This window comes from Vidua chalybeata, chromosome 3, assembly GCF_026979565.1.
Source record: "Vidua chalybeata isolate OUT-0048 chromosome 3, bVidCha1 merged haplotype, whole genome shotgun sequence".
Lineage (NCBI taxonomy): Eukaryota > Metazoa > Chordata > Aves > Passeriformes > Viduidae > Vidua > Vidua chalybeata.
In genome coordinates this window covers 29,297,593-29,324,436 of record NC_071532.1, presented here as the reverse complement: position 1 = coordinate 29,324,436, position 26,844 = coordinate 29,297,593, and the positions used below count along the sequence as shown (strand labels likewise).

Sequence of the window (26,844 nt, the reverse complement as noted above, 5' to 3'; positions counted from 1 at the left end):
CATGAAAAACAATCTTTTTGCATTAGCTGTTGCAGATCTCAAGACCTCCTAGTTCAGGCATATTTCAGTCTCAACTCTGTGCTTTTATCCACATTTAACTGCTCATGCCTTCTGGAAATTAGCCTCAGTGCCTTCTGGACAAGCATTTCTGGAAAAATTATTCAGGATGAAAGCTGGCTCATCATGGTTTGAGTCTGAGAAGCCAAGAAAATCATCTGTGTGTAAGCAGAAGGACTGGGCTCTGTTTTATTCCAAGTATTTGTAGACAGTTTAATAGAGTAAGTGGATGGCTGAATGTAACCATTCAGTCCAAAATTCCCTTGCTAAGTAAAGGCCTGGCCTTTGCAAGGTTCTGGACACTTAGGTTTGGCTTTGAAAATAAAGCCTGAATAGCTCCTAAGTATCCAATTTATCTCAAAAATAATAAACATGTAAAAAAAAACATTCAGTGGAAGGCCACTGGAAAGAAAGAACTACAAGTCATAATGTTATATTGCATGTTTGTCACCTCAACAGTGGGACATCGATGAGGAAAGGCAAGTAGCCACTGTTTTCAGTATGACGAAGGAGGCTGATACAGGGAGATTAAGGCTAATACAGATCTCCACACTGCAAGTCCTGACACAGACAGATGAGTAAGTGACACCACTGAGAGCCCCCCTCCCATGACTATCCCAGGCCTCCAGAAGCCCAGCTTCAAGCACTTCCCTTCCTCCCTGCATTGGAAGAGGTAGCTCCACATGAAACCCCTCAGGTGGAGACCAAACACTTATGAATTTGTCTTCTCCGCTGTTTTTGACAACAAGAAGAAAAAAGGAAAAGCACCACAAGACAGATCAAAGTCATGAGCCAGATTCCAAGAAGTCCTTCATTTTTCTTTGCTACAGTAATATTTTCTATTGCTCTTCTAAATTCCCATGTCTCATGTGACTCTCAAATTCATTTCAACTAAACAGGTGAAAAACCCTGGCTCAGAACCTTCTTTCCTTTCTCATACCCTAAACTCCTTGTTTCTTTCATTCCATACCTTAATTTAGAAGAAAAACTAGGAAAGAAAAACTGAAGTTTGTAACTTTTTTCCACAATCACTTGTCTGAAGATAACTGCTCCATTTTTCGCTCTTTCTTCCTTTGGTCCTGCAGGATTCAAACTGCTAAACCAGAGGTTACATCTATGCCTTTTCAGGAATCTCCCACTCCAGAATCCCTAAGGAATCACTAGGATTTAAGTACATTATTAAAATAGTTTCCTAAGCTGATCCTACAACACCCACATTCTAAACACAAGCATTTCAACTGCAGTCCTCCTAGGTGACCGAGACACCTCTGGTGTTTTTTGCCATTCTTCTTTTAAGCTTAGCAGAAAATTCCCTGGACTGTCAAGGAAGCAAACTGCTCACTGTTGTCCCGTTCCTAATCCATGATCGTCTCTGCTTGTCCAGAATCCCCCTGTTCAAGGGGGGAAGGTGGCACTGCCAAGCAGCACCTTCTTCTATTTTGGAGAGGAGAAGTAGTTTCAGCTGCTTCAGATTTATCTGGGTTCTGGTCTCCTAAGTAATGAGGAGTGGCAACATGTTATTAGACTATTTAGGATATTTTAGGTTTTTCCTTTTTAACTAGTTGCAGCTACATAAAACAAAAATGGACGAGGCCAATGTCTGCTTAACAAGCATTTCAGTGCTTGTGGCAGTGAAAACTCAAACGAGTCAAGTAATGAAAGAATTCTTGTTTTTTGATAGGGTGCAATATTACAGGGTGGAGTTAAAAATGTTTGTCTTTCAACAGACAAAACATCTGAGTAGATGGATTTCTGGCAGTGAACAGTGTGTCCAGCCAAGTAGTTTCCCAATGTCCAAGCTCATTAATATTCCACTGCATAAACATTATGGATAAAAAGACTGAAAGTAACTCTTTTTATTGCGGGTTCTTTGCTAGAGATTGTAATAATTTACTTTGTATTTTCCAACAAGCCAATGGGTTCTGGAAATATTTACGTAACACACTGTTTACACTTGCAGAGTGAATGATCTTACTTAGAATCAATGACTTCCTGTTTCTTGTCTGATTCCCCAAGGGAGGATAAAAATGAGTTCATCTTCTCTTGGCTTAATAGAGTACTCTGAATCAGCACTCAAACCTACACAGAGTCCGCCCCTTCTTCCTGCTCCAGTTCCCACCGCAAAGCCCTCTGTTTCCCCTGAGTCTTAAAAAGTTAAATCTTTTGAAAAGTAAACTAAAAAAGCGCACATTAAAGTCTTAAGTTCTAATTATGTAATCAAAAATTAATTGAGACAAGTTTGACAAGTCTGGAAAGATTAAATTTGTCTTTTTCATTTTTTAAGTTTATAAACCTCTTTCTAGGCTTCAAGAAGTCAGAATGTCACATTCTCCCCAACGGGATTGATATAATTTCCTTTTCTTTGCCGTCTGCTTGGAAATTATCAAAATACATTTCGGGGGGAGGGAACAATGTTCTACCTTTTTGAAGTGTGTTAAAAAAAATTTACATATTCCTTATGACATTGTCAGTGTTTTCCTCTGGTTTTAACAAAATGCAGTGTTTAACTAAAATCTTCATATTCTGTCTGTCTTCTGGATGTCCTTTCTGCTGGAGAAAGTTTGGGAAGTTCTTCTGTTTCAACAGGAGTGGGTTTGTGCAGTACATAGTGGATTCCCTTCACCATCCTGAAATATTTAGTGACCTAAATACATTTGGACCATACCTCTTGAATTTCAAGTCCATTTCTTCCATCTTTTCACCCAAACTCAGCACTTATAAATATATTTTTGGTGCCATAAACATTGGACTGGAGAAGGGAAATGATGAGACACAAAGTGGACCTGTGTAGGAATCAAGGAAGTCATTCTCAGGTTTGTTGCTGGCCAAGGCCCTTACTCACCTCCAAACACTGGTAACTTTATTTTCCATTTGACTCTTTTTGCATAATTCTATGCTCAAACTGTTGCCTGCGCTATTTAAAACTTCCTTCAAAATCTGAGGTAAGGAATGCTTTTTCTGCTGCTTCCTAGGTATTGATGAGGTTGTTCCCATGAAGTGACGCAGTCAGCCAGTGCTTGCCCACTCCAGCCCCGGGCGCAGACCCCCACAAACCCCGATTTCAGGGGCCAGGCTGCCCCCTCCCAGCTCATTGCTGCTCGGCTTCCCAGTGTCAAATGCGTGCAGCAAACAAGATTAAAGCACGCAATATCATTTTATGTCCTTTTCTTGATGACAGCAATTTTTAAGCTGCAGTGTGACACCACACTATGTCCCAATTTCATTTCTTGAAATTCTGAAAGCTAGCCGTGCAGGTATCTCAAAAGTATCATAGTTTTGCACGTTTGTTTGGGAGTCGTGTTCTTCTCGCTCTTCTATATTTGGGAAGACGGTAGGGATGCGGCAGCGGCACTGCCAACGGGACGAGAGGAGCCTGGACCTTACAGGACCTCACGGGACCTCAGGCACGCCAGTCCCCAGCCGTGGGGACACCGCCTGGGGACAGCCCGGAGTCCTACCGTGACCCGACACCCCGCGGTGATCTGACCCAGCATCACCCTCCGCCACCCGCCGCCCGCCGGTGTCACCCGGGGGGCACCGCGCCGGCTGTCCCGCCGCGCCCCCGCCGCCGGGACCGACACCCCGCCGGGAAGGGCCGGGGGCCGGCCCGGGCGCGGCCCCGCTCGCGAAGGGAGGGAAGGGGGCAAGGAAAGGGAGGTCAGACCTGGCCGGCCGTGGCTCGCCGCGCCGGGCGCCGTCCGGGCTGTGGGCGCTGCCCGCGCCCCTCGGCGCCCGCCCCACCATCCCCGCGGCGAGCGGCGCGGCCGCCTGAGCGACGGCCGAGGCGGCCACTGAGCAGCGGGGCCGCCCCCGGCGGGGCGCCCGGGCGGGGCTTGCGCGGCTCTGCGGGCCCGGCAGCCGGCGTGAGGAGCGGCCCGGAGCCGGGGCCCTTCCCGGGCTGGTCCTGCTGGCGGGATGCGCTCCCGGAGCCGCCGCTTCCCCCGCCTGCTCCGGCCCCGATGGCGTCCCGGGGAGCGGGCTCCCGGACGGAGGGCGATGGAACCCGGCTGGAGGGCTTTGAGGGCAAGGCTGGCGGAGGGGTTCCAGGAAGAGACGGCCTGCCCATACCCCTTTCCCATCGCCGTTTTTAAAGTTCCTTTGTGAGTTAGGAAGTTTTTATCTTAGTTTCGAAAACGATGCTAGGAAGAAGCATCCGCTTGCTCTGCAGTTCTTTGACTCCAGCATTGGAGCTTACTGAAATGTAAATTACACGTCTTCTAAAAGGTCATTTGTCAAGTACATACCGGAGGGTTGGAACCGTGCGGTCCCCGGGGCAATGCTGGGGATATTACAGTTTAAATGGGTCTCGCTGAGCTGCCCTATCCATAGGTAACAACCCACTTTGTATTTGAGTTCCAGCCGACATAAAGCAGCAGGTGCATCTGCTGCTGAGTCGTGCTGGCAGCAGGCTCTTGGTCCTCTCCGGCTGAAAAGAGCTGAGAGTACGTGTCCGGTAACCAGCCGTCTCTGTCTCTTCTAGAAGACTGACTCAAGTATTACAAAGTATCTGGCAGATGTAATTAGTGTGTTGCCTGGCACGCAGAGGAATCTTCCTCATACACGTTCATTTGGACTCAGATTTAAGGTCTCTATTTTGTTTGGATTATGATTTATGGAGACAAAATATTTCACAGACTCTTCTGGTGCATGAACAAACCACACTGCACCATTTCTCTGGGGGTTATTTATAATGTAGGTGTGCAGAGTAAACTGCTTGTTCACATCTGTGAGTCATTTAAAGTGCAGTTTTTTTCTTTTGGAAAAAAAAAAAAAAAAACAACCCAGGTCTTAGAAGCTCAAATATTCCCCATCTGGTTATACACACAATTTCATTTTTTCCTATTCACTTCAGTACAGCCTCCAATTTTCCACCCAGTTGCAGTGACCTTAGAGTATCCAAACAACTTCACTGAAACAGTTTCATTTGCTGGTAATTTCCTAAGTGTTTCATGTATTTTTTAAACACTGGTCGCTAAAAAGAGTGTTAAAAACACGCTTGGTTTTTAGCGAGGAGTGCTTTGTGTTCCACCCGATGCCTCCTGTCTAATGTTTGCTGCATTAAAAACACGAGGTGAAAAAAACCTTTCTTTGGATTACAAGATTTAGCCAGAAGAATCAAAATCATCATCTGGTTCCTAACGAGAGCTATACAAAATGATTTAGCATTGGCGTTCAATGAAAACTTTGTCCATATCGTTTGCTCGAATAGCGACACGCTCGCTCCCAAGCGTGCGCAAAGCCTTTGAATCCAGTGACAGAGCTGGGGGAGGCTGCGGGAATGACGTACTTGGACCGCAAGAGGGAGAGCAAAGCCTGCTCACTCAACGAGGGTTTCTTTCAGTTTGTCTGGTGGATTCACATTTTCACTGCCCTCAAAGTAATAAAAATGCTCTGCAGTGATGGAGCTCTGGATACTGATAGAGAAAGACGCTTGAAAAAATATTCTGGAAGAAGGAATAGGGATATTCAGGATTTTCTCTCAACTGCCCTTAGCTGTGATGTAGAGGTGGCTAGAATCTGTGTTCCATTACTGAAGGGAATAGAATTACAAGTAGAACAACTGGAATGCATAGAACAAAATACAAAAAATACAAAATACAACTTTATTTTGTAAATAGAAAGCAACGGGGAAAGCCATAAATCTTCTAGGCAAAGACACAGAAAATGATTGTACATGTCAGCAGAGATTCAAGAAGAGAGCTCTTCCTCCTTACTGTTGTTGCTGATGGAAGGTACATGCAAGCAGTAATAAATCTGCACACATTCCTGAAAATATGTGGAGAAATGCAAAATACTGATACACAGTACCTTGTACAAACAAACTGCAAGGTATTTGCACTTTGGAGTGATCATTTGTTAGATGGCTCCCTGCAGAAGTGAACCAAAGTCAGAACATTAAGAAATATTTCCCTCTGTAATGTGAATCTTAAATATTAGCCTCCACATGGGCTGAAGATGTTGCAGGCTTTGTACTGTCTGTAATTGACTTAATGCAAGAAAGTAATTTCTAAGTTCCTGGTTGTCTTGTTAAACACTAACCTCATTTGGTAAAAAGCATTATGAATATTGTATTGCAAAACATCTACTCTGGTGTGTGAAAGTTAATCCAAAAAATGCCACCAGCTTCATTCCAGAGATTATCAAGTTGTCATCAAATCTGCAACTAGAATGTAAAATTTTGGGTTTATGAGACTTTTCTGCATACACAGAACGTCATTCTGACATGCTGGACCAGGACCTTACCCCTTCATGAAAAAAGGACCTTTTTCTGGTCTTTTCTCACATAGATAAATATTGAAACCATTTAAGTTTAGGTATTTCAGATTGGTATGTGTGTCTATAGTTGGATATATATGCCAGGAAGCATCTTGTGATTCTAAAATCTTAGATCATACAGTGTCTTCTGTAAGTTAATTTTTGTGTGGATTCCTTGAAAGGGTGACATATATATTTGAGACTTGCAATAGAGAAAAAGGTTTCCATTTTTTACACTAGTTGCAATTACAAAACTGTGATATAAATAAATTGATCATTTCCAGGCAACAGTCAAATTAATTTAAAAGTATCTTTCTTGACAGAAAACTTTAAAGGCACAATTTAAGTGGAGGAGAGGAAGGGAGAAAGATCATTCCTGTTCAATTATTATTATTATGAGATAACTTAGTGTTGCTTTTTCAAGGCTATGACTTGTCTTTCAGTGACAGAAAAGTGGCATTTTATCTAAATAACCTCTAGTATTTGTGCTTTGGTACCTTTGGATGCAAGAATCTGGGGTTACTTCAGTTACTAATAAAGGCTTTTTTTACTTAGGAAAACTACAGTTTATGAGAAGATCCATGGCTTCCCTTTAAAAGCTCAACCTCTTTTTAATTATCTGGCGCCACAGAGTGGTAAAATTCTATATTGCTCTACATAATCAATTTCTGAGAATTTTCAAATATTATATAGTCATCTCCATCTGAAAGAAACATAAAATATAAAATATTCTACTTACTGGCACAGATGTAGCTCAAGAGGGCTAGAATGTACAGCTTAAACATTAAAGTTTCTGTGTATGGGTTAGATTATTTCTTTTGAGGAGAATTTTCAGTGGTGGATGTTGATTTGTTAAAACTGTAAAGTTTGTGAGCATAAACCCAGTGCTTAGGAAAAAAGCCTTCTGATGAATTGCAGAAATGTATTGAGACATCCTAGTGAAAATAGCTGTACCTGGTCAGCCAGTAGAGTACCCAACAATCTGAAGATTGTTGTCTTCAGACAGTGCCCAGGGAAGTGTCATTACTCCAGAATACTGTCCCAGTCACTAGAGGTTCAGGGAGGTTCAGAGCTAGAAGTTTTGTCATTTGAAACTTTTCTTGTTTTGTTTTGTTTTGTTTTGTTTTTTTCCTCTTGTGATTCAGTCCAGTTGCTTTTGAACAAACACAATTTTCAAGTTCCAAAATGTCCTAAGATGATGATTGCCATGGTTTAAATAACTCATTTGGTTTTAGACGTCACCTTCTTGTTTCACTTGATACCCCTAAATTTTTGCAGAGATAATGAAAAATGTTCTTAGAAATTTCTGTTATATTCCATTGTCTCTTTCAGAGTAAAGTTACAAATTTACTTTAATGGTTTCACAGTGAGATGACCCTCACTACCTTTGGCCATCTCTCGTATCCTACCTCAGTCCTACCACATTTTGTGGCAGTCCTACCACATTTTGTACACAGTGTTTGAGGTGTAGGTGTATTTATGTAGCGACATAGTGATACTTTCTTGCTTGATTTTTATTCTCTCCCTAGCAATTTCTAATGCTCTGAGGCTTTTTTTTGGTCTCTGGGAAGATTTGTGGCACACAGCAGAGCACAGCACAGCCACAGCATCAGTAATTCAAAGGTCTGTTGCTTCTTACCATCAGATCAGATATTATGAAAACAGTGTGTCTTACCTTTTTAAGATAGTTAAGTCTCATAACCCCTGCCTGGTGAGCACTGGTGTGTGAGCTAGTTCTGAGTAAGGTATTTTGAGTACTGGAAACTTGGTGCTCTTAGAGAACAGAGCAATTGACATGTGTGGGTGTTGCATGTTATCATTTCATTCCTCTAGATGCCTCTTTGCTTTCATTGCACTAGGAAATGTGGATTCTTCAGGTGTTACCTGACAGCTCCCTGGCACTGATGTTTCCCCTAACTGGAAAAACTTGGGGAGAGCAAAGCTCTTTTGGAAAGGAGAAAGTTACTGGAAACAGTGTTACAGAAAATGAGCTGGAATACATAGAGCTGGAACTTTGGAAAGGCTTCCTGAAACTGGCCAGTCTGTAGAAAGAGGATCACAGTGAATGTAAAATATGTAGGTATTGAACTGGGCTGAAGGAGCTGGAGACTTTGCTTGCACTAAGTGAGGATGAGGATAATTGTCTGATTTGTCTGGAAGGTTAAATCACTTAAAAGCATCAAATCTCTTTTTGAGCTGAAGATAATCCAGCATTTAAAGTAGGTCACTGGGACAGGTAGTGCCAAATAACTGTGTCAGTTTCCTTGAAATGGCTGACCACAAAACAGCGAAAAACTCAAATTACTTTCTTTATATGTTTGCATGTGGTTAAACCTTTTCTCAATTCCTTTGGCCATTACCATGTCAGAAGTTAGAAGGCACTGTGAACCTTTGGTGCTAGAGAGGGATCCAGAAGTTTGTTGAAAGTCCTGAGCAGACCCTAATGGCCTCTGGCTGCTTTCGATTGTTAAGAATCACTGTTGGGTGAAAGTCAATTGGCAAGGAATGAGTTTTGTTATATTTTCCACTTTTTCCTTACCTAAACATTTCTGCTCTTAAATCTTAATGGAAGCAGGACTGATATGTTGAGCTGCCCTTTTACAGTAGTCACTTTTGCAATAACCATTTTCACACTGGGGGAAATGTTGTATCTTTGCTAGATAAAACTCACAGACCCGGGAAAGGCTGTCCCCATTTGATAATCTATCATTTGCAAATTATGTACTTATTACATACATTATATTCACATGGGACCTGGAAGGATTGTGAAAGGCAGAGAACATAGATGCTGAAAACTGAAAAAAAAAAAAAAAAAATTCTTCTCTGTCTAAAAATCATAAAATTACAGAATGGTTTGGGTAGGAAGGGACCATCTTGTTCCACCCCCCCTGCCATGGGCAGGGACACTTGCCACTAGACCAGCTTGCTCCAACCTCTCCTTGAACACTTCCAGGGATGAGGCATCCACAGCTTCTCTGGGCAACCTGTTACAGCGCCTCACCACCCTCACAGGGAAGAATTTCTTCCTAACATCGAATCTAAATCTGTTCTCTTTTAGTTTGAATCCATTTCCCCTTGTCCTGTCACTACATGCTTGTATAGTCTACCTCCATCTTTCTTGTAGGCTCCCTTCAGATACTTGAAAAATTACTAATGTATAAATCCTTATATTAAAAAAATTAGCTGGTTTGGTTCATAATTTTACAATTTTAGAAAATGTGGAACTGGTGGCAAATTAGGGACTGTTAGAAAGAATCAAGAGAAATGGTTATGAGGAAACAAATGGAGCACACTTTTCAAATTAAGTTTCTTGGATTTTTGTGAAGTGTGTAGTGAAGCCTCCTTCTGTTCCTTAGATAAAGGGTTTGTAACTAGAGCAGCTTGATTTGTGTTGGATGCAAAATAGCATTTACTTCCTCTGGCTCTGAAATGTAGTTGGAAGGAAGCCGACCAGCCACTGTATGCAGCAAGGGCACCTGACAGATTAGGCTCCAAAAGACAGAGCATCCATTTAAATCTGCTGAGGACATTCAGGAACTGAGGAGGGAGAGTAACTACTGGCAAGAAACACAAGCTAAGGCCGTCATGGGCTACATCAAAGTTACTACCAAATTTTTCCAAAGTTGAGAATACATTTAAAATAAGGAAATGTTGTGTCTTACAAAGTCCAGTGACTCTGAAGTGAGTCCAAAGAAGGGCAGTGGAACTGATGAAGGGTCTGGAGGAGCCACTGAGGGAGACAAGGTTATTTACCCAGGAGGACAAGGACACTCAAGGGTGACATTTTCAGCCTCTACAACTGCCTGAAAGGAGGCTGTAGCCAGGTGGGTGTCGGGCCCTTCTCCCCAGGCAACTAAAGATAGGACAAGAGCACACAGCCTTAAGCTGTACCGGGGAGGTTTAGGCTGGACATTTGGAAAAATTTCTTCACAGAAAGGGAGATTAGACATTGGGATGGGCAGCTCAGGGAGGTGGTGGAGTCGCCACCCCTGGAGGTGTGTAAGGAAAGACTGGATGTAGCACTTGGTGTTGTGCGTCTGTTTACGTGGTGGCAGTCGGTCACGGGTTGGATTTTTCCAACCTGATCGATTCTGTGACTCGGTACTCACGTAGGTTCATCTTTTAGTTAGGACAAGTATTTGCCACGGAAAGGCGGCAGTCGCTACGGCCCCACCGCTCAGCAGCACTGGGAGCAGCGGCTTCCCGAGCGCTCCCGGCGTGAGGCGGCGCCGGTGCCGCTGCAGGGCCGGGCCGGGGGCGGGGAGCGCCGCGGTTGGCGGCGGCCGGCACGTGGTGGGGCGGGGTGCGGGCACCGGGAAGGGACGCGGCGCCGCGGGTGAGGGTCCGCTCGGGTAAGGGGCGGGCGGTGTTCCCTCGGTGTTTCCCTTGCGTGCTGCTGTGGCGCTCTGTTTGCAGCCGCTTTCCCAGGCGGGCGCCGCCGTGCTCCGGGCCCGCGCTGCCGCCGAGGCGAGGGAGGCTTCGGGCGGGTGCCGGAGGCGGCGTGGCCCGGCCCGAGCGCTCGGTGCTGCCGTGGGCGCGGGGTTGTTCGTGCGGGGAGGGCACGGAGCACTCGCGGGCAGCGGGGTCCGGCGGCGGTCGCCTCTGAGGCCGGGCGGGCCGGCTCCGGTCTGCTCGTGAGCTCCCGGAGGCGCTGGGGGCGGCCGCGTTGGGCCCCACAGGTGGGGCGGGATAGGGGATCTGGAGGGCTTACCAGAGTTCAGGAGTATGTGCGGACGAGGCGCAGCCAAGCTGTGGCCAGGCTCCATTCCGTGGTGCCCCGTAGCAGGACCGGGTACAGACTGAAACACGGCGGGTCTCTGAGACCATCGGAAGCACTCGGTGTAGAGTGAAGGTGGCCGAGTACTGGTTCAGGTGGGCCAGAGAGGCTGTGCAGTGTCCATGCTTGGAAATATTCAAAAGATACTTGGACATGGGCCTGGGTAACTGGCTTCAGGTGGCCCAGCTTTAGCAGGCGGTTGGTCCAAATGAGCTGCAAAGGCCCCTTCCGACCTCAGCTGTTTCACAATAACGCGCTGTCGAGTCAGTGATACTGTAGCACGTATTAAATAACCATTGCCATTCAAAAAAGAACTTGCTGTTTGTAACATGCATAATAGCAGAGCTGTTCGGTTTGCTGCACAGTTCTTATTTGACATTAATACAAGCTGAATGAGTTTTAAACACCAAAACTGAGCAAGGGAAGTTTTGTGACATTAGTTTCTTCCTTCTGTATGATGTTTCCAAACAGTGATCCAGGGTCATGCCACAGGCTATGTAAGGAGTGCAGTGAAAACTCCAGTGAGACAGTATGTCATGTGTTCAGCAATTCCCCTTTTCTATTGCTTCCATTTTGCATCGTGAAGTTTGGGTGAATTTTGGATGAAATGCTGGAAATACCTGAAATTGTTTAAGGGAGCTATTTCCTTGAGAAAAATTGCACAGATAATGCAACAAACATTTCAAGACAGTAGGACAATGAAAAGACCATTATTGTAGGAAATGTTTGTAATTATGTTTTTAAAACCACGTGACCTGTTGTTTTGATTTTTGGTTTTGTTTGTTATTTGTTTTTTTAAGCAGGCATTTCTAAATCAACTAAAATGGTTTTAAAGAAGAAGAAGGAAATTCAGGTGGATGCATTATTTCTTGATCATCATCAGCTTGAAAAACTTCAGAGTAAGTAGGGTGTTTTTCTGAACTAATGTTTGACTTCTCTTGCCTTCAAGTAGTTACTGAAATTGATCTGTTTTTTTGCTTGTTATGTTTTATTTCTAGTGATTTTGTTTAGTGAGCTGTAGATGTGTTTGTTCTGCTGTGGTTTGTTTTTATTTTGTAATGACAATGACTTCTTACCGTGGCAGAGTGAAAAAAAACCCTTTAGACCATTGTGGCTTTGATTTGAAAACTCTTTACTTGGATTTATCTGAGGTGGGAAGGTAGTAGAAGGTCCTATTTGTATTCCTACTGGCAGGCCTGTAATTCAGTAATATCCAATATGCTAGCTTGAATATGTGGGATAACACTGAATTTCCAAGAGTCATAGAATGATTGAGGTTGGAAGGGTTCTCTGGAGGTTGCTTTTCCAGTCTTTGTGTTTTGTGTAGTTAATTTGTTTTAAAGCTACTGTTCAAATGGTGTTTTCTATTGTGGGGATTTTTTTTGTTTGTTTGATGAGACAGACTTCCAGTGATATTTACTGTAAAAACCCCAAAACGAAGTAATACAAGTTATTATGAGGGAGCACTGGTGAGGTCCCACCTGGATTCCTGCATCCAGTTCTTGGCTCCCCAGTACAAGAGTAATATGCACATGTTGGAGAGACTCCAGCTAAGGGTTAAGATGATGAAGGGCCTGGAGCATACCTCCTATGAGGAAAGGCTAAGAGAGCTGGGACTCTTGGGCCTGGTGAAGAGAAGGCTCAGGGGGATCTTAGCAATGTGTAAAAAATACTTGAATGGAGGACATATGGGAGACAGAGCCAGCATTTTTTTCAGTGCTGAATAGTGATAGGACAGGAAGGCATGGGCACAAACTGAAACACTAAAGATTCTCTCTGAACATCTTTTTAATGTGAAGGGAAACACTTTTTTAATGTGAGGGTGACTGAGGATGGGCACCAATAGGGTGCCTATGAGCTTCAATAGGGAAGTTGGGGAGTCTCCAGCCTTGGAGGTATTCCAAAGCCACCTGGCCATGGTCCTGGGCAGCCAGCTCCAGGTGACCGTATTTGAGCAGCGGGCTTGGACTGGATGACCCCCAGAGGTCCATTACTCTTATGCTTCAGTGAAACTGATTTTTTTACATTTGTTAGGGAAAAAAAAAGTATCAAGGTGTTGTTAGGAGACTTAAGGGTTTGTGGCACCAATGGGTTCATTGGAACTGGAAAACCCCCTAAGAATCAAGCAGTCATTTCTTCTTCTTAGAAATTATATCTTATTTGTATTGCTTATTGTAATTACTTTATAAAAAGACCCTCATCTTCCAAATGTAGGCTTTTCAAAGGCTGAAGAGCAAAATCTGGCATCTCTGCTTCTGCACTGTGCACAGCTGAGAAATGGCATCCAGCAGATCCAGTGTATTAAACAGGTACCGTTTCACTGTTGTTAGTGTGGCTTTTGGTAACTGAGAGCGTGTCCTGTGCACTGTTAATGCAAATACAGCTCTAAAATAAGCTTCTAATGTTTTGTACATTCCTGGAAACACAGAAAAAGCAGTTGCACATGCATCAGGTAGAAATGTAGTTCAAGTACTTAATTAGCAAGGGCCACAGTTACTGAAAATGGTGGAAGGCAAATGACACCAAGTTTACTATTTTGTGTGGATTTTTTTTTGTTGTTTTTAGAGATGTTCTTGGAACATTATTTGAACTTGAAACTCAAGGGGAAATGGTGAAGAGGAGACAGTTTTGTGCCATGTGCTTGGATGAGAGGGAAGTCTGCCACTGTTAAAAATGATATATCCAGAGTTTTTTGTTCATTGTGTGTTCTTTTGATTATAGATTGTGCCATTGGTGAAGCAGATGGATGAGAACTCTGCAGGTGATCCCATGGTTAAAGCTTGTTTGGATGTTTTGGGAGAGATTTATTTTTCACTGGGTGCAAAGAATCCTTTGAAGAAGGTATTAGCAAGGTAAAAGATTCAGTAGTTAGCCTTTTTTTTTTTTTGTTTTCCTTATCTCAAAGTCAATAATTTGTCATTCTCTATAAATTGCTGTAACTTAATTACTGAAAATTTGCAGTACTTAATATGTGTATATGTACTGTTTTTCTTTCTAAGTTAAAAATCTTAATTATAAATAACATATCATTGGATAAATCACTTCAAAGTGAAGAATTGTTTTGGCCTATTTCATTATTGGGAAGACAGCAGTAATTAGCAGTTTGAACTTTAAAATCCAGTGTTAGAATAGAAATGTAAAACACAAAATCTCAGCTTTGTCAAGAGAAGATGGCTCAGAGGAATCCTAACTAAATTGTGGTTTCTTGTGCCTATTTTTATAGCTATTATTTTTTTTTAATTGCACAATTATTGCTGTATTTCTTTAGTGAATTTTTTTATAGCCTTAGCATTTTTTAAGATCTGGTGCTGAGCTGCCCTCCTTGCTTTGTCTGAAAACATTCACTGTCCCGCTGAGATGCAGGGCTTCCATCCTGGATTTGGTTGCAGCCACCCCAAAGCTGTGCACCCCTCTGACAGGTTTTCTAGCTGCAAACTGAGAATGTGCATGTTAATTTTAAAACAGATGATGTTTTCATGCAGCAAGAAACATCTGTATTGGAGTTTTAGCTGACATGGATTTTGGTGCAGTGGATGTTAGAACACCTTGGGAAAACCAAACTAATGTGCTGTTTGTTCATGTTGCAGTTCACTGAACAGTCTTCCTGGACATTTGATGGTGCCAGCTGTGCAAAGCTTTGTGTGCTGCCTTCAGGAAGAACTGAAAACCACAGATGTGTATTTGTACAGAAAAGTGCTGGACAACCTTGCTTCCTGTATGGAGGACTTCAGCTTAGGTACAGTGACATCGAATGTTCTTCTGGTTAAACTTGCTCAGCAGTGATTGCCACACCTGATAGTAATGTTTGCAGTTATGTAAAATAGATAGTGCTGGCTAGTACTCAGTACTTAAAATATATTTTCTTTCCTCTAGGTAGAGCCTGTATTAAGAACCTGTTTGAAGAAGGTAAAGTCGCATTTTTAGTAAAATATGCTTCACTGCAGGTTACTGGGGGAGGGGTATATGTGGAGAAGTGACATGAAGTAGGCATGAAGACCTATCAGATCTGATTTCCTCCTGGTTAATGTTCAATAAACTACTATCCTTACATGGTAGTTTTTTGTGAAAGACCAGACTTTGATTTATACCTTTAATTTCCAGGGATCACTTTTGTTTTACTGGGCAACCCTGATACAAATCTGAGTACCAGTGAGCAATTGTGGTAGGGAGAGTCAGTATCTCACAGGATTAGGCCAAGTGGGTTGGAAAGTTGTTTTGTACCAGGCTGTTGCAAAACAGTTTGAGATTTTGTTTTAGCATTGCTTGTGTTTGTCTATACTGAAATACCAGTTTAATTTGTTGGTGGAATGGAAGAATCACCACTGTACGGGTAACTATTCATTGTAGCTGGGTATGTGTGATGTATTGAGATGTATATGTGATTGCTTTGTTGGAAATTTTCTGTTCTATTTCTCTTGTAAGTAAATTTATACCATAATTATTTTCACTAGTTCTTCAGTTTCTGCAGAAGTTGCTGCTTGACATACAGGAAGAAAACAGGCAAGTGAATTCAATAGAAGCTCTATTTTATTTGGTTTTATTTCAGTCTTGCAAGATAATTTGGTTTGGTTCAAAATATTACTTTGGTAGCCATGCATTGATGAAATATAGAAATATAATTTTACAGTGATGCAGATTTTAAATAAAAACTGATTCTTTTGTGGCAATATGATAAGAGAGTTAAGGCACTGATACTGTTAGAGCTGCTACTATGGGAAGCCTTTGAGTTAAGATTTTGCTATCTGAATTGTGGCTAAAGAGTGTAATTAATAGATGTAAAATTCAGGTAGAGTAAAACTCTTTCATGTTCCATGAGTGTTCAATTCAGTATTGATATATTTGACATTTTCCAGCATTTCATTAAGTGAGGTGGCTTCATTGTGGTCTCTCATTCTGAACTGAGAGGAGAAGGGTATTTAATGAAGTGTTTTGTGCACTGAAAGTTTAGATATTTTCTGCCTTAATGTTAGAAGAAAATCAAATCATAGAAATGTCCTTCATACATGGAGGAACTACTTGAAAAATCAGAGAAGAACAGCACTGCATTCTCTTGGCCTTTTTGGAAAGTTTCTGGAAAAGTTCAGCTCTGCTCAGGCAGAATCATGCAAATGAAAGTTTGTCACAGGAACCTGCAGAAAATGTAGCAGAATTTGTCATTTTTGTTTGTTAACTTAATTTTAACAAACTACCCTTGAGTCTGCTTCTTGTTTTCCTGTAGTTGCATATTTGATCAACTCAAGCAATACATTAGTTTTTACCATTAATTCTGTTTGAAGTTGGCAGAGTGTGGTTTTCTGGGGATGGTGAAGAATGGTTTTAATTTGTTTTTTGTGTGCTTGCTTGTCTCTTTTTTGTTCCACAGAAAGAATCATGGAAATCGTATTGTTCAGGCTCAGCTGATGCACGATTTACTGATAGCCATTAAAGTTTCAATGATGCTTATACAGAAATTGCAAGAAAATATCCAGGGAAGTCTTTGGAAATACAGTGAATCTTTTGTTTGGCAAAGTATGTGTAGTTTACTGAAAAGTTGCACAAACTTCCTAATTGATGGTAAGTTTAGTAACATTCAGACCTTAATATTTTTATTAAATTGTTGTCTTTGTAGTAAATAACCTGTACATGTAAAAACTTAGTTTAGCTTGCATGGAAACAGAGCTACTGAGATTAATGGGAGTGGGAGCAGTAGTTGTTTTTTTGGTGAGCTATGACTCGTAGATCACAGTTTTAGAGTGTACGGTTTAACTTGTCCCACTACAAATACCAAGATTAATGCTGTTATTAATAATTCAAAAACTAACAGAAATGCTTTTGAGAGCTTTTGAGGCACACCAAATGTCTGTGCCTACCAGAAATATCTACAACTCTATGAAATACACTGTCAGAACTATTTATGGGCACACCACAACTGATAGTGTTTTCTGTTCATAAGACGTTTTTATGTAGTAGAATTGAACACGTCAGTAGTCTCTGCTACAGCCCTCCTTGCCTTAGTGGGCAGTCCTGTATTTTCTTCTGTTAAAGATATTAGTGGTTTCTTACTACACTGGAGGGTAAAATTATTAATATTTGCTATCCAGGTGGACACTACAGATTTGTGATGATACAACTAACTACAAGTAGTCTAGCAAAATTCAATGCCATATTTTATAATTTTGCCACATAGTTCTAGTATGCAGTGTTTGCTGCATTCTAATGTAAAATATCTCTGCTGTGTAGCAACTCTCCTGCAGACTGTTCAGACTACCTCAGGACTGGCTGTTATTCTCTTTACCAGATCTATGTATGAACCAGTTGAGGAACTACCTTTGTTGGTAAGTGTATTTCTTGGCTGAAGATTGCAGTATCATGATGTTGTTACCCTGTGCTATCAGTGTTGTCTGGAGGCTTTGCTGATGCAGATACCAGGGCTTGGCAGCCTCTCTATCAGTCCTTAGCTGGAGTTTAATCTTTTTTTCTCTCCTTGCTATATGAAGTAATAAGACTTGAGTTTTGAATTTGACAAACACTATTTACAAGAAATCTCTTCAGATCTTCTAAGCTATGCACAAAACAGGTTTTCTGCTGTGCTGAGGTGTTGTAATGGGTGTGCTTTTGGTGTTCCAGATCAGTGACTTGCTCCGTGGGACAGTGGAACACTCAGGTGTGCCAGTGTGGTTCGTGAGGAACTGTGGGGTTCTGTGCACGGCAGAACTCCCAGACTCAGTCCTGCTCTTCCTTTGCCATGGAGCACTGGCTATGCTGGATTGGAAAAATGGCAGCATGGGTGAAAATGGAGAGAAACTATTATTAGATATTGCATCAGTCTTGTTGTCTTTGAGTTCAGAGTAAGTTTGTGCTTTAATCTGTGTTATTTCATGTTTGGGAGAAGAGGTTTATCTTTTTAATTCTATTTTTGCATGACCTCTGTGATCCTGGTGGAATATCTCTGATGTTTTCAGTGTAATGATACTAGGTTTTGCCACAGATCATGCAATCTTTTTAATATATTCATAAAAACTCTGTAAATTTGAAAAATATAATGATGTTGAATATATAGTCCTAAGTTTCAGGTTTTTTCTTGCATGCTAAAATTTTGTTTTCTGACATGAATGGGAAAAAATTATCAATTCCTTTATGGTAAGATGTGTCAGTATCGGTTCTTATGTATATGTAGACAGATAAACTTCAGTTTCAGGACATCACGTCCTCTCCTCCTGAAAGTTCAGAGGAAAAAAAAGTGTGCCAGTGAGTGGAATACTTGAAGTAAGATAAGATGAGTTTTAGTTGTTTTTTTTCTGGCTGCCTGCATCTAAGGGCCCACCAGCCCTATTGGATTGGAGATTAAAATGTGTATTCAGTTCAGCTTTTGATTGTGCCTTGGAGATCAATTTCATGATCTTGTTTTTGCACATAGGATACTCAGTTTTGATGGTTTTATATGGCAATGAAAAGTTTTCCTTACATTTTCAAAAAGCATGCAACAACATAATGCTGCTCAAATGTTAGTAGGTTCATAGTAATTTTTTTGTTTTATTGTTGTGGGGCTAGTATGGTTTTTTTCCCCATTGTTAGGGAGTTTAGCTGCAACCACTTAATAGCACGTCAAGTAACGAAGCATGTACTTGGCAACATCCAGTTGATCACTTCTGTGTTCATTCCTTTTCCTCCATGAATGGGTTGAGTCTCCTAATCTGTTTTCATGTAAGGTAAATTAATGTGATGAATAGTTATTCTGAAATACAAAATAGGTTTTTTTTTTTAAATACTGATAAATGAAGGTAATGAAAATTTTTGTTTGTTCTTTTAAAAAGGTTAAAAGAATCCAGTGTGGCAACATCTTTGTCTAGAATCCTTGCTATTTGGACTAATTCAGCACTGGCTGCCCTTGTTTCAGCCTCTCCAGATCTAAAAACCAGACTTAATGGGAACTCTGATATAATTGGGAAGCTGCTGGAATACATTTATACACACTGGGACCATCCTCTGGATGCCATCAGACACCAAACCAAATTGATTTTCAAGAATCTTCTTCAGATACACCAAACTACTATTGCTGGATCCAATGGAAAATCAGACCCGTTCTTTGCAAGGCTGATAAAGCATTTACTGAGCTTGGATTGGCATGTAAAAGGGAAATATGCTTCTCTTGGCTGTCTGGTGGAGTGTGTGGGCACTGAAAATATACTGCAGTTGGACAGAACAATTCCAGTGCAAATCCTGGATGTAATGAGTGATCAGTCTCTTGCACCTTATGCTAGTGATCTTCTGGAAACCATGTTTACAAATCACAAGACCCATTTTACTTTGAGTTTTCAGGAAGGCACCTGGATTGACCAGTGGCACAACATCTGGGTTTCTCCTCTTCTGGTAATACTGTGTGAAGGGAACCATGACCAAACTACTTATATAATAGATTACTATTTACCAAAATTGCTCAAATGTAACCCTGACAGTCTGAGCTACATGATAAGAATTCTTCAGGCCTCTGCAGATGCTAATCTGGGTAAGAAAATAAACTTTGTATTTGTAATTACGATTGGATTAAAAAAAATAATCTTAACCATGTGATTTCTGGTCTATTATTATTGTTAGAATTAATTTAGGAGAAAAATTCCAGATGCTTATTGTTGCTATTAGTATTTCAAGGTGAAAGTCATAATAATTATAAGTGTGTCTTCGTGCCATGAGCAAAATCCTTCTGTGGGTGCCCTATGGTTCTCTTTACCAGGGTTTGTTAAATTTCTGTATTTTCTACTACTAATTTTCTTCTATTTCTTACCTGGGTGTGTCCAATAACAGATTGTTTCTTCTTGTAAATATGTGGATACAAGATTTATTATTCTCTTGTTTTGAAGTAATTTAGTGTGACTCTAAAATATTGGCTTGTGAGACCTCACAAGGTCTTTTTTTCATATGACACATTTGAGATAAAGCTTTATGGGAACCAGGTGATTTAGAACTAGTTTAATCTATAGCAGCACTGTCTTTTGGGATTTATGGAGTAGAAATAAAAGGTAGTGGGTCATGTCTTGAAAGTATTGGGAGTTTCTGACAAGCACTGCAAATAGTACATTGCTTGTATTAATCAAACAGTGATTATTACTGGTTTTCATTTTCTTTAGGCTCTTGCAGTACTAGAGGAGCTCTTGGAGCATTAATGGCATGCTTGAGAACAGCCAGGGCCCATGGACACCTGGAACTTTCAAATATCATGAGCAGTGGTCTTGTATCCACTGAGTGTATTAAACAGGGTCTAGTTCATCAGCACAGCCAGGTAAAGGGACAACCATTTATGTATCCTTTAAATTAGAATAATTGCTTTGATCCTGATTACTGTGTTAGTGTTGCATTAAAACAAAGGTGTCATTATAGATGTCAGTAACTCTTTCATGGTGAACTTTTAAATATCTTTCAGGTTTGCATTGATGCTTTAGGTTTACTTTGTGAAACCCATCGTACTACAGAAATTGTGTCTCTGGAAGAAATGCAACTAATTCAATTTTTTATGATGTACAACTTGAACAACCAATCTCCTTCTGTACGGCAACAGATCGTTTCTCTGCTGAGAAAGGTAATTTCAAACTATGAGCAATGTCTGATGTGCCTCTTATGTTACTTATAACACCATTTTAAAAGAAATAATAACTACGTTGTGAAGTTGCTCTTTGGAAAGAGTAAAAGCCCTAAGACCAGGAGTATGCTTTATGTATTACCCAACTGAATGGTGTTAAGTCATCACAGGCAAGGATGGCTTAAACAAAATATGAAGTGGCAGAGGCAGGGTAACTTCATGGGTGGTGGTGGGTGTTGCTTGACCTGCCAGCACCTGCACACTTTGCCAATAGTAAAGCAATGTGCCCTGGAGTCACTAATGAACCTTGTGTTGCCTTTGCTGGGGCCTAAAGCTGTGCTTGCATGGACTTGTAAGGACACCTCGGCAAATTCAGTCATTTCATCACCCTCAGAAACCTGATCTGGAAAACAAAGTAGGAGGATATTCAGTATGATGTGGCTGTGCCATTACAGGCTGCAGGGAATGAGTCTCTCCATCTGGTGGAAGTTGCCAAAGTCACATGTAGCTCATGGATAAGATGAGGAACCATGTATGTATAAAGAACATCTTGGAAGATGTTTATGGCAAAAGAAGGCAGTGTGGAAGGAGAAAAGAATGAATTTGAGAAGGGGGAAAAATGAGGGAGTCCGTTTGGCAAAAACAAAAAAGAAATCCCATCTTTTTCTTACCTGGTGCAGACTGAGGAGCATGAGATGGAAAAGTCGTGCTAGATGGGAGTGTGATAAGAAAGGAAATACTACTTATGGGTAGTAAAGGAGGTGGAGGAAGCACTTCTGACGTGAGTCAAACTCTAAGAGACACTGAGACTGTAGAAATGATTTGCATTGAATTTTTTTAATAGATGAACACACTTCCACAGAAAATGAGGTAGGAGGAGAAGGCTTGGCATGAATTTAAGGAGGGAGGTGGAAGAAGGTTTTGGAGATGTAGTAGAAGGATGAGAGAAAAAATTGGTCATGAGAAGTGGGAAGCAAAACCTTGGGTTTGGAGTGGAGAGGGAAGGATCTGTTCTGTGTTACGCTGTATGCAAACTTCCTAAAAATTACCTGCAGTGTATTTAGAAAATAAGCTGAAAATCTGCCTTTGCCTTATTTCACTGTTAATGATTCTTGTCTTACCTATTTTTTCTCTTGTTTTAAAAGTTATTTTGCAGGATACAAGAAAGTTCTCAAGTACTTTATAAATTGGAGCAAAATAAAACCAAGCAAGAGTTAGTTGAGAAGTCAACTAAAATGCCTCCTTTGAGGATTTTGCAGCAATACAAAGTAAGTAGACTGCTAGAGATGCAGGTAATAGAGGTGGTATAGCATTTCTGAGAGTTCATTGTTGCTGAGCACCACTGGGTAAGTTAGGCTATATGTGTGTTAGGCAATTGTGCAGTGCAGAAGGAAAAAGCTTGTTAAGTCAAACAGTGCTGGGGAGCTTGTCCACTTTGATGTACTAGTGCAAGTTTATTTTGACAAAATATGCTGTTGTTGATGAACTGAATGCCCGTTGGTATTTGGAAGGTGTCTTTAAGATAAATTTTGTTTGAACCAATAAAGGTTATTTCATGAGGGGTTGCTCTGTGCATTGAAACAGCAGTAAGTGAGGAGTGGCTGGAGTTGTACCCTCAAGCCAAAAAAACAACAAAAAAGGGTAAATGTCTTGTCATCTGTTGGCCATTTAGTAGCACGCCTTAAATCATATGTGTTACTTGGACTTAAAATAGCAATCAGTTGAGCTTCAGTCTTTTTCTAGGTCTCCAGAATAATCAGTGAGTGAGAGAATGAATGACAAGAGCTTTAGCATGAAGACTTCTTTTGTATTTGTCCCTTTTATCCTATTTAAAGGCTCACATCATCAGTATCTTTGTGTCAATCTGTTCCTTGAGTTCTGCTGTTCTTGGTCAGCTAATTTTCAGGATTAGATACAATGGATGTCTTTTTGTGGGCCTGGGGAAAGGAAACTGTTGTATTTAAAAACCCAAATGATTGTCCAGCCTTCACTGAACTCTAATAAAAAAGAAACTGCGAATGTTGGCCTCCTGTTTTTCCAAAATACACTGTAAGGTCATAATTTTTGGGGTAAAGCAGAATGTCCCGAGTTCAGTTACTTAGGCTTTTGTTTGTCGGGCAGCAAGTACGGGGTCTTAATTTTTTTCTTGTGATTTTTTTTTTTTCCTCAGGATTTCATGTCATCTGTATGTGCCAGACTTTTTGAGGTATTGTTTCCTGGCTCATCACACCCAACCAGGTTTTGTGCACTAAGTATTTTGGAATCAATAGCAGAAATATTTTCTGTTCCAAAAGGTAAGAAGTCTAATTTATAGACTTTAATAGACTGTAGGAAGGGGAAGTATTGAAGAAGTGTCTTTTATGCTGGCTCGTCAGTTTCTGTCAAAGTAAAAGGGTATTCTTTCTTTAAAGAAGTTAGTTGTCTAAGATTTAAGTTGATTTTGAGAGGAAATAAAATTGCCGTCTTGCTAAATAATTTCTCAAAACCCCTGGATAAATGAACAAATTAATGTTATTATTATGTATTACTGCTTTTTTTTTTAATAGGTTATCCTCAGTTGTTTATAATAGCAGCTGAGCATTTTATAAATTGGTCAATACTTCTATAAAGGCAATTCAGCTGTTGAGTTCTGTGCTGTATTATGGTGCAGTTGTTTACATCCTCAAATTTCTGCCTTCTTTACAGCATTAAGTCAAGTTGTCAGAATTTACAACTCATTTATATCTAAATTAAACCAAAAGAAATTGTAATGGCTTACATTTTAAAGGATTATTCCTGTGATAAAATAACTGAAAACACCAAGTGCCAAAACATACTGAAGCTTTCAACCTCTTCTTTGAAAGGAATTATTTTCTAATATTGCATACTTACAGGAAAAGAGTTTTTAAACAAAATTAAATAAAGATTTTTTTTTTAATGCTGCATTTGAAGGGAGTAAATGGGATTCTGTTTTTGGTAGTAAGTTATTTTCTAAGAGTATTACTAAGAGTAATTTTTTTAAAATAAGGTAAGCCTTTTTTATTCCTTATGATGGGAAATACATTATTTTAAGACCTATTAAGAGAAATAATATTAAAATAATAATTTGGGTAAAATTTAATGCTTATTTTAGTATAGCAAAGTAGAATGTGAAGAGAGTGCTTATTCTGGAAAGAGTTACAGCACAACTATCTAAGCCATTAATTTCTTTGAATAGGCCAGGCACAAGTTTTCCAGTTGGATCAGGAGATTGATTCTGCTCGTGTCCAAACTTTGATCCAGTGTTTTGCCAGTACTTTTGAGGAAGTAAAAATTCTGGCATTTAGACTTCTGATGAAACTACGTGATGTTGCATTGAATTTACAGGTATGAACTTGAAGAGTTCAGAGGGAGTAATTTTGTGGAATCTTTTGTAGTATACCAGGTGCTTGTGTTAGGAACAGAGCAGGAATCCTGAACCTTAGAAGTCAGTCCAAGTTGCCTGCAGTAGTGTTCATCACAAACACCTTCTGTATATTTCTATACAGCTTCTGCCCTTACCTCGGGAGGCTTGTTTCACTAATGGACAGAGGAGTTTGGGAAATTCATTGGGTATGACTATGAACTATCAGAGAAATAGTTAATGCAAGCCCTTGGCTTAGCTGTGACTTCTCTTTGTAAATGATTGAGTCATTTTGACTTGGTTACTCTTGTACCTTTAGGAAATTCAGCTCCCTGTTTCCTTTCCTTTCTAATTGATCTCAGGTTTCATTATCTGATTGTTTTTTTCTTTTTTGATTTCTCACAAATTTTGCCCTGTGAATTGATACTGATTTGTCTGTAGTAACTTGATGAAAATTTATTTTAAAATTCATTAGTACAGATGAACAAATACTGCTACCTAGTAAACTGTGCTTCTCTTTAATGTCCATTAGCAGTTAAAACACATTAACTTGAAAAAAAATTTCCTGTGAGGTGCAGTGTAATTGAATACTGCTTTGTAAATGGCTGTCCCCATCCTCAATGTCTATGTAATTGTATCCTTGCTAAATACATGCACATGCATGTTAGTGTTAGGCCATCAGTGCACAAAATAAGTATTTCAGAAGAAATATGTACCAGCAAACTTAATTAAAAGCAGGGTCTCAGATTCCAGGGTGGTAAGAAGCTTAATTAAATCAATCTGGAAGCTCAATTAAATGAGAAATATTACTGCTTTGGTTTTTTTTTTCAGGGTTCTGAAAATCTAGATCTTCTATTCCAAGCAGCAATTGATCTTAGCACAAGCACCAAGCCATACGATTGTGTCACTGCTTCATATTTGTTGAACTTTTTAGTATATCACAAAGGACTGCAGCACATTTGTTTAGGAAAGTGTCTTGAGCATGACCCCCAGATCGATGAAATCACATCAGTGAGTACAGTGGAGAAAAACACTTTGGCAGGTAAGATTTTGGGGGAAAGTTTTTTTATATTTGTTGAAAGTGTGCTGCTTTTCAATAAGGCTTTTGGTAGGAGGCTTAGTAAGAGATGCTTATTTCTAATAGGATTTTAAGTATATTATATTTTGCTGATAAGAAGCTACGTTCTTTACTAACATCTTATTCTAGTCCTGTTCGTGTTGAGGCTGTTGAATATTCTATAAGATGGCTTTTGTCATTATTTTGACCAGTGACATTTGAAAGTGCTATGGAGGCCCAAGCAGTGAGCCTGGTGAAGCTGAATGCATAAAGGGCAGGGAAGAACCCTCTGCTTCCCCTGAGAGCTCACTCACACAGGGGGAAGGCAGCTGTAGTTAGTCCATCTTTGTTTCAGTACTCGATGTTTGCAATGCTGCCCCTTGGAGCTCTGTTCACTTGGCCTCATTTTTCTGTGTGATTTGCAGTCCTCTGAATACACATCCACAGTAATGAGACATACAGAATATTTATTGTTGACATACAGAATATTTTTGTTTGGTTTAGTGCCCCTGGATGAAAGATGACGGGGCTTTACATCTGGCAGGTTTGGTAAATTTGTTAACCAGGCTTTCTCTACCTTAAGTAATCTTCAGTGAAACTAAAATACTTAAGTTCATCTTTTTTTAATAAGACATTTCATATAATTTGCAGTAAACTCACTATTCTATACTTTTTTTTTGTGCTATTCTTGGCTTCTCTACAGATGCCTGTTAATTCTTTCTTGACACACAGTGAAATAACAATTTTGAGACATGGTTGTGGTTGCCATGAGTGAAGAAAATGTGTGGGTAACCTTATGTCTCATTGCTCTGGGGCATCTGCTGCTGGTGGTGATCCATGGTTCTTTGACAGGATCTGTAATTTGTTACAATTCTGACACTGAGATGTCACAAGATACAAATAGAACTAAAATAGGCACATATATCCTTGAAAATTGGTCAGGTTTTTTAGTGGAAAACAAAGTTCAAATGTATAATCGTGAATTTTTGATCTTTAATATTCTGCTGCACTCATCATTGTATTAATGTGCCTGTAAGGGTGAAGTCTGACGTGCAGTATAGAGTAGTTAACTCCTTGTGACTTCATCATGAGCTGTGTGATTATCCCTAAGCAAAGGATGTAGCTTTTCACAGCTGCCATTTGGTTCAGAGAGACAAATAAAATTGACTAACAAATATTGTTGGAGTTTAGGTGACTGAAAATCAATGGTAACATATATTTCAATGACAAAAGAGGGAAAAGTATAATAAAGGAAATTGCTGTGTATATTCCATTGAATTGTTGTGTACACAGGTTTTATTCCTGTTTCTGAAAGCAGATTTGTTTCTTAGAAAATCAGTATATGAATGTTCAATTTAAATCCGTGCTTTAAAATATTTTAGTTATCAAGCTTTTGTTGGTGAATGTTGAAGAAGAAATATTCCAAGCCAAGAAGTCTCTGCTTCAAGCAGCAGCATCATTCCCCATGTATGGGAGAGTGCACTGTATAACTGGGGCTTTGCAGCAATTACCCTTCAAGTAAGTAAAACATACTAAATAAGGTGTAACTCCATATTTTAAGCAAAACATACTAAATGGAAAGTCGTAACTCCATGTTAAAATGCAGTGGAAGAGCTGTTAAGGAGAACAGGAAATCATGCAGTATTATTTACAAGGAAATCCAGTACCTGTGGCTTTTAGAACTCTTGCTGGCTGCTGCAGTACTTGATACTTCCTTTGTATATGTTAAACTCAGCCTTAAGACTTTTCAGTCTCTACCCTATTTATAGTTTTCATAAATATTG

The 26,844-nt window shown here is 40.3% G+C and overlaps 2 protein-coding genes across 3 annotated transcripts in view; one reads left to right on the top strand and one right to left on the bottom strand.

Moving 5' to 3' along the window:
* Positions 1-3,763, bottom strand: part of PLEKHH2 (pleckstrin homology, MyTH4 and FERM domain containing H2) — a 54,224-nt gene extending 50,461 nt beyond the window's left edge. The window contains exon 1 of one of the 2 annotated variants that reach the window (XM_053936888.1): positions 3,722-3,763. Coding sequence is in view for 1 of the 2 variants with exons in the window: in XM_053936889.1 (XP_053792864.1) it covers positions 2,723-2,751 (29 nt within the window). In the remaining variant the exon portion in view is untranslated. Of the gene's footprint in view, positions 1-2,722; positions 2,802-3,721 lie in introns of those variants that run through there. The other variant, XM_053936889.1, reaches the window with a different exon arrangement.
* THADA (THADA armadillo repeat containing) overlaps positions 1-26,844 on the top strand; it is a 214,282-nt gene that overhangs the window by 52,343 nt on the left and 135,095 nt on the right. Inside the window, exons 3-19 of the mRNA XM_053936896.1 lie at positions 11,893-11,988; positions 13,304-13,398; positions 13,811-13,941; positions 14,677-14,825; positions 14,963-14,995; positions 15,541-15,593; positions 16,456-16,642; positions 17,309-17,403; positions 17,696-17,916; positions 18,883-19,574; positions 20,194-20,345; positions 20,487-20,642; positions 21,788-21,910; positions 22,813-22,936; positions 23,839-23,987; positions 24,835-25,045; positions 26,443-26,578. Coding sequence (XP_053792871.1) covers positions 11,913-11,988; positions 13,304-13,398; positions 13,811-13,941; positions 14,677-14,825; positions 14,963-14,995; positions 15,541-15,593; positions 16,456-16,642; positions 17,309-17,403; positions 17,696-17,916; positions 18,883-19,574; positions 20,194-20,345; positions 20,487-20,642; positions 21,788-21,910; positions 22,813-22,936; positions 23,839-23,987; positions 24,835-25,045; positions 26,443-26,578 — 2,783 coding nt within the window. The 5' untranslated portion in view covers positions 11,893-11,912. The remainder of the gene's footprint in view (positions 1-11,892; positions 11,989-13,303; positions 13,399-13,810; positions 13,942-14,676; positions 14,826-14,962; positions 14,996-15,540; positions 15,594-16,455; positions 16,643-17,308; positions 17,404-17,695; positions 17,917-18,882; positions 19,575-20,193; positions 20,346-20,486; positions 20,643-21,787; positions 21,911-22,812; positions 22,937-23,838; positions 23,988-24,834; positions 25,046-26,442; positions 26,579-26,844) is intronic.